Source organism: Aplysia californica, unplaced genomic scaffold (genome assembly GCF_000002075.1).
Source record: "Aplysia californica isolate F4 #8 unplaced genomic scaffold, AplCal3.0 scaffold00006, whole genome shotgun sequence".
Classification (NCBI taxonomy): domain Eukaryota; kingdom Metazoa; phylum Mollusca; class Gastropoda; order Aplysiida; family Aplysiidae; genus Aplysia; species Aplysia californica.
Window position 1 is genome coordinate 2692034 of NW_004797276.1, and position 7022 is coordinate 2699055.

Genomic DNA, 7022 nt, shown 5'->3' on the forward strand with positions numbered 1-7022 from the left:
AAGTTGTACACTGAGACAAAACTGTACTAAATGAGAAGGGTGCACCATTATGAAAGTGGAACGAACTCAGTTGCCTGAAAAGGGTGTCCCCCGGTAGTTTGAGCATGTGTGGCCTAAATAAGCTAACCCCCCCTCCCTTACCTTATTTAGGCCATATGTGGCCTAAATAAGCACTCCCTTTTAATTTATCATTTAACTTAAAATCTGCCCAAAAAAAGTCTACTACTTGACTTCAAAAATTAAAATGAATCTTACAAACATAACAAAGTGAATAGAAAAATATCTCATGACTCAAGAGATGATCGCAGAATCATAGAGCTTTAAACAGATTAGCATACATCAGGTGATTAGACTCAGATGACTGTGGAGTCTTCACTCATTCAAATCACAACAAAAAGTATACAAAACAAAAATAAAGCTCCTATCTCTAATATTGACCATACACTTTCCCCCTTTTTTTAAAGAGTCACTAAATGTGAGGCATCGTGGTGAAATCAGTCGCTTGTCAAAATAATGAAATCAAAGAAACTGACACTTTTCCTCCTCTATGGCAATTTAAAAAAATTGAATTCTTGTTTTTTGGCTCAACACTTTTCATGTCCATTTAAAAAGATATCTTTGCGTGGAAATCCCTGAAAACCATTGACTACAGGGGCACACAAAAATGTAAATTTTCAGTTTCCAAGGACTCTCAAGATATGGAAGTGACAGAACTTTGGTGGCCATTTTCTTGCTAATTTTACCCCTGAAACCAGGCGACCCCACCTCCTTCAATTGCAAATAGCTCAACTTCTATTAGAATTAGATGGGTATTTTTTTCATCAAATGCAAGACAAATGAAGAAGCTTTAAGAGGTCATGAATAACTCCATACGCTCAAAAATTGACGAGCGCCTGATTCCACTGCGTCGCACCACAAATAAGTACAAAGAAATATACATACCAAGTCTATGCATGCCTTTGTGCACTTGAGTGTATGTCTGTGAGTGTGATGGAGGGTGGGGGAAGGGGGAGGGGGACAGAGTCACAATCAGTAAGAGGGGAAGGAAAAAGAGAAAAAAAGAAACCTTTTTGCAATGTGCCTTATGATTACTTAAAGCTTGTAAGAAGTCAATGTTCTGGATTAATATATGACACACTCATTATTCACAGAAAGAAGAGACAAAAGACTCCAATTAACAATGTATATAACAAATAACAAGATCACATATCATTCAGTACATTTTTGACAGTCGGCAACTTTGATAAAAAGTGCTAGGTTAGAGAAAATATTATTCCAACCTTGTGTTTGGAAAAAAACCATTGGTGTCACAAGCAATCCACTGAAGTCCATATGGGTACTTTTTACATCAGAGATAAAAAAAACTAGTTTTTGATGTATTGCCCCTATCAGGAATCATGAAAGGCAAAAAAATTGTAAGCCTTGACCATATAGTGTTATACTGCATTTTGGTGGTGGTCAATGGTGCATCTTTGATAGAGCATTGAGAGTGTGTAGCAATCGAAAATTCTAAAAAATTGGACTCAAGCAGATTGCTTGCGACAGTGACAATACGTTTCATTCCCGCCAGAAGCTTAAAAAAAGAAATCTTTGTTAAGAAAAAGAAAGAAAAACATTTTGTTAAATAATGTCACACTTTCAACTGCGTGACTTTAATATGAAATCCATACCATATGGAACCATCACATTTACAAAATACTCCAGTTGAAGCAAGCAAGCACTTTGAACAAAATGCAAAGCCAGGACAAGGGGAAGCAAGAAGAGAGGTGCCCATCATTTTAATTAACCAGGCAGATTATTATACAGGTCTCAGTATCCGTAGTTTTTGTTTGCAACTAACAGAGGGTCCAGTTCTGTGACCATTTGACCTAAGAGGGAACTAATGGGGTCAGGGGGTAAGGGCATTCTGAAAATGTGACAAACAAGTACCCTGTTCTGGAGGATCATTCAACATCAAGTGCTCGCTTCAGCCAATGGACATCTGGATACAGAACTTTCCAACAGCACGGGACTTCTTGGTCACGATGACGATTAGTTTCACATTTACATGTTCATTCCCCCCTCAGGTAAGGAAACATTTGGACCGCCCTGAACTCGAATCAGACACCACCACAAGACGCAGTCACATTACCAGGAAGGGCTTGAGCTGGAGTAGTCATCAGTTGAACTTTTTCTTAGTTGCTGTATAGCGCTCCATGTACTGAGGAAATAGACAGATCAACAAAAATTAATCTTTAAATACAAGAATCTTTTTTAGAATCCTACCATGAAGATGAAAAAAAAGCATACATGGTAAGTAAACTTACATAGATTTAACATAGATTAAGCACAGAACGCTAAAAAAGTAGGTACCACAAACTGAAATTTCAAAGTCCTCTGATTTCATAGTTCATATAGCTTCATTTTTTAAAAAGTTTTGAACGTCTGAACTTGCAGAAAAATGCTCTATTTTTAAAATTGCGAAATGTCGGCACTTTGAGATGTCATAACATTCTTAAGTTTGAATGGACATTCACAAAAACTTGTAAACACACACCCATGCACACAGAGAACAAGCCCAATTTTTTTCAGGGCTACCATATAACCAGAAGATGGAAATTTATTGAAGTAAACATGGCTTTTTGACCAAAATCGCAAGAAATACAAAGGGCGGTGGAAAATCACCACTCGCGACCACCGGCATATCGGCTGCGTGGCGGGCCGCGTCGACGGGAAGGAGAAAAAATTTATACGAAACTGGGCCGATGGTCGCTGCAGTGAAAACCTCGATAGTATTGTTTTTTTATCCCACAAGATTTTGCTTTCAAAAGAATCGTTGATTCAAATAAATAATACCACTAAAAAGAAGAAAAGCTCCTCTTTCTTCTGATATATCAAGTGTCTGCTGGTATGCATGATCACACTGTGTTTTAGGAGGGTAAAAATGTGGATTTTGGTCTCCATGACAGTGCGCCACGGGGGCGCACGGCCAGTTTGCGGTACCTACGCTAAAGTTGGATGAAACAGAAGTCAGGGAATATCACTGAGCACAGTTGTCTTTTTTTACTTTTCTCTTTTTTTTTGGGTGGTCCCCAATCAAAATTTCCCTTCAGCCATAGCATTCTTTGTCCGTGTATTAACCGCTCCAACCTGGCCTTTTCCATATAGCCCTGTAATTTGAAGTAATTACAAAATCTAAAAGGCAACGAATTATGAAAAAAGAAAACAAATTTTCAGTAATAATCATAGATTGCATTAATTACATACCTAATCAAGAGTAAGCTCTATGCACTTTACATGTTTTAATACCCCTACATAGACCTGCATGTTTGCCGACAATCGTCTGAAATCCGACAATCGTGACCCGACCCGCGAGCTGGTCGATGCTATGGCAAGGCCCACCTGTATTAGTCAATGTGCGAAGTACGAGGCCTGGCCGACTGCCAGCGCCCCCTTTTTCTCCCGTCGGCTTTGTCGGCACTTTCGTTTTCATGCCGACCGCCGACGTCAGTGTTTCCGACATAATTGTCGGAACCTGAGTAGAAATACGAATACGAAAAAGTACGACGACCTAAATTATCTACTTTCAGTTTCGTGCTCGAGCGGCTATTTTGAATTTCGTTTGTTGACTGATTGTTCTGATCATGTGGATTCTTTCAAGTCCGACTCACTTGTTCCACTAGATCTAGTTCTAGATATCTAGATTTATATAGATCATTATAGACTTCAATGGAGGATTCACATTCCAATTTTATTGTTGCAAACCCTATTATAGGTTGTGCTATAATATTAATGTTGGTAAAAAGCATTCATTTCATCAGGTGCGTGAATTATTCATTTATTTAGAATTTAGAATCTCTAGACTCAGCTGAGTCCCTCTGTTCGGAATCGATGCGGATTTCTCATTCAAGGCCTAGATCTATTCCTATTCACTTGTTCTACTAGATTCTAGATCTAGATCTAGATATGTAGATCTAATCTAGATTTATTTAGATTACTAGATCTAGATCTTCTAGATCTATATGAAGGATTCTCATATTCCAATTCTATTGTTATTATATCAAACCATAACAATGTAGGCCAGATAAATGCTCCTTGTTTGTTTTGGAGTGTGTGTTTTTTAAATTTTGAACTTGTGCTGGCCTTTTTACAGGAGGGCCTTTGCAGGGTTTTTTGGGGGTAGGGTTAGACTTAGTAAGGGTTAGGGTTAGGGTTAAGTCTCTTCTTTATTGTGTTGTTGGGGTTGTCGCTCGTTAGTCGGAAATCCTTACTTTTACTTTTATGACACCCACAATTAAAAGCTCTAGGGTTATTTATGGGGGGGGGGGGGGTTACACAAAATTTTCAGACAATCTGGTTGAGGCTCACATGCAGGTCTACCTACAGTACAGATTCCACAGCTTTCTGAAACATTCTCAGCTTTCTAAAACATTCTCAGCTTTCTATGAAACATTAAGTATTGAGGGAAATATGAATGTGAAGCTTTTCGGCATCACATCAAATTAGCAACACAGTTGGCTAAGCTGTTCACCAGCAAACGGAATGTTAACACTTATCTATGAGAGGGGTAAACCCACTATGCCGGGGCCCTCTTTTGGTGTGAAATAAAAAGTTGAAATATACCTCACTAAATTGGTCATTTAAATCAAAAGAAGTGAACCAATTTTGAAAGTTCTTCATCTAATGAACGAACTCCCGCTAAAAGAGACCTGTTTTCGGCATTTGCCAAAAAGTAATTTGTCATCATAAAGGAACATGCCCAGGCCGCTGTCAGCGGCTCACTGGCAGAGCGGTTCTCACTGTGAGCCGCTGGGAGTGGCTCGCCGGAGATAGGGAGCTAAGAAACAAAAATATGGAATTCAAAGCAAAGGCTGGCGTTACAAAAAGCAGTACCAATGGCTATGACTACACTACTTTTACCTCATCATAGCCATCCAACTGATTGAAAGCCTTCATGCCAAACATGTTTCCTTCAACGGCAAACAGACTAATTTTGGAGGTCTTCATAATTTCAGGTGTAAATGCTGAAATATCCAGGCAATTTTCTTCCAGTCTCAAGACTTTCAGCCTCTGGCATTGAGCAATGGTATTGGGAAGAAGTGAAACCTGAAAATATCATATCAGATACGTTAGAACTTCAATGCCAAGAACCACATCATATCAAAATTAGATTCATTACATGATATCACTTTGATTTGGTGGGATTTTTTTAAAAATCTAGATTGAAAGGGAACCTATCAAGAATGGAAATAGAGCTTATGAAGTAAGAATACAAATTAATTTATGCAGATAGTAACTCAAAGATGAACAGACTTCCCTTACAACAATTAAGAAAACCCTTTAAAAAAATTAAGTATTGTAATTACAAGATATGACAATCCCAACTAAACTATACACTTAACCGTCCACAAAAAAAGAATAATATGTAATGGAATCAAGGAAGCTTTTCATTACAATTCAACCTACAAAGACTTGATTTCATCATGAATCATCAATTAAGATCTTCACAACACTGTTTTGTATATGTCTTCAAAATGCCAGTATTTACAGATTGAGCTTGGAAAGCCATGTACCATGTGAGTTGTTACCTCCAAGTCCACAGACTTAATATCAAACCTTGAAGTGGGTGGTTGGCCGTTAGCACTGGTGTGGTTTGCCTCTTCTTTCTATTAAACATCTATCGTCCTTATCTCTTTTCTTTGTTTGTTACTCTCTAATAACACCTCTAGTTTTTGGCACTTATATGACCTAACAGTGTTGTAAGTGCCACAAAACTCTTGATTTAGAAAAAAGGGCTTTGGAAGAAAATGATCACCTGATTTTGATTTAAGTTCAGTTCAGTGGCTTGCAATCCGGACATGTCTTGAGGCAGTTCTGTTATCGCATTCTGGGACAGATCTATGGAGTCCAGCTGCTGCAAATTTAATAGCTCCTTAGGGAATGCCGTAAGTCTGTTTCCAGATAAAGCCAAGGTCTTCAGATGGGAGAGATTAGCAAATGAACGTGGAATGCTAGTCAATGAGTTTGAACATAAACTGACAACTTCCAGTTTTTTCAGCTGCCCAAAGTCCTCTGGTAGAGATGCTGAAAAGAAAGAAAAAAAAAAAGGCTGCCGAATTAGTCCCTTTTGATAATCTAATGTTAAAATGGCAGAGACAAATTCTTTCATGAAAGAAAGTTACATGGGATCAGTACAGACATTAAAAAAATATATATCCATTGTGGTCCATATACTGCAGTATCTGTTAATCGAGAGGAGATATGTCATGCTAAAAGGACTCACTGTGGCCAACCCTCATGACACTATCAGTACTCTATAGATGCTTTCTGAGCTTATTTCCGCATCACTATGACATACTGACTATCAAAATTGCCTTATTATGTAACCTCTACTCTGTGTATATCACACCTTTTTTGCAGGAGTAGAAATGCCTATAACAACGATGTGATATAAAAGCTATTCCAGGACTGGGGAACAATACATAATATAAAAACTTACTGTACATTCATGACTGCATCAGAGAATGTACTGTAAAGTTATATTGCAGTGTGGCTAAATACACTTTAAAACTGTAAGTGTGTGTGAGTAGAGGGGGGGATTCCTTACCCTCTCCTTGTTCCCTAACAGCAACAAAAAGAAATGAGGCTTAGATTCGAAGACCATTAAATCTGATCTCATAAATCTGTATCTCAATACTGAACAAACTTAACAAATCAAATTAAAAACTTCTAAGGTGGCAGTCTCATGCACAAGGTAATAAAATCAGTAAAATTGCTCATTACAGAAACATTAACTCACTGAGCACCGCTCCCGCAGCATACGCGGTTCGGTAAAATTCGTGTTGGGGACCGCGACTGCAGCATACGCGGGTTCAACTATATTTGAAAAATGCTTGCAAATAGCCCCAGTGGTTTAAACTTGTGGCGTCGGTGGCCTAGTGGTTAGGCTCTCGGACTCGCAACCATAAGGTCGTGGGTTCGAATCCCGTCAGGAGCCCGATGTTGTGTCCTTGGGAAAGGCACTTTGCACAAATTTTCCTCAT

General features: G+C 38.5%; 1 protein-coding gene across 1 annotated transcript in view; it reads right to left on the reverse strand.

Annotated features, from left to right (window-relative positions):
- Window positions 1–575: 575 nt before the first annotated feature.
- Window positions 576–7022, reverse strand: part of LOC101849974 (leucine-rich repeat-containing protein 57) — a gene marked incomplete at its 5' end in the record, with an annotated part of 27080 nt that continues 20633 nt past the window's right edge. Inside the window, 3 exon segments of the mRNA XM_005089522.3 lie at window positions 576–2200; window positions 4900–5085; window positions 5795–6063. Coding sequence (XP_005089579.1) covers window positions 2159–2200; window positions 4900–5085; window positions 5795–6063 — 497 coding nt within the window. The 3' untranslated portion in view covers window positions 576–2158.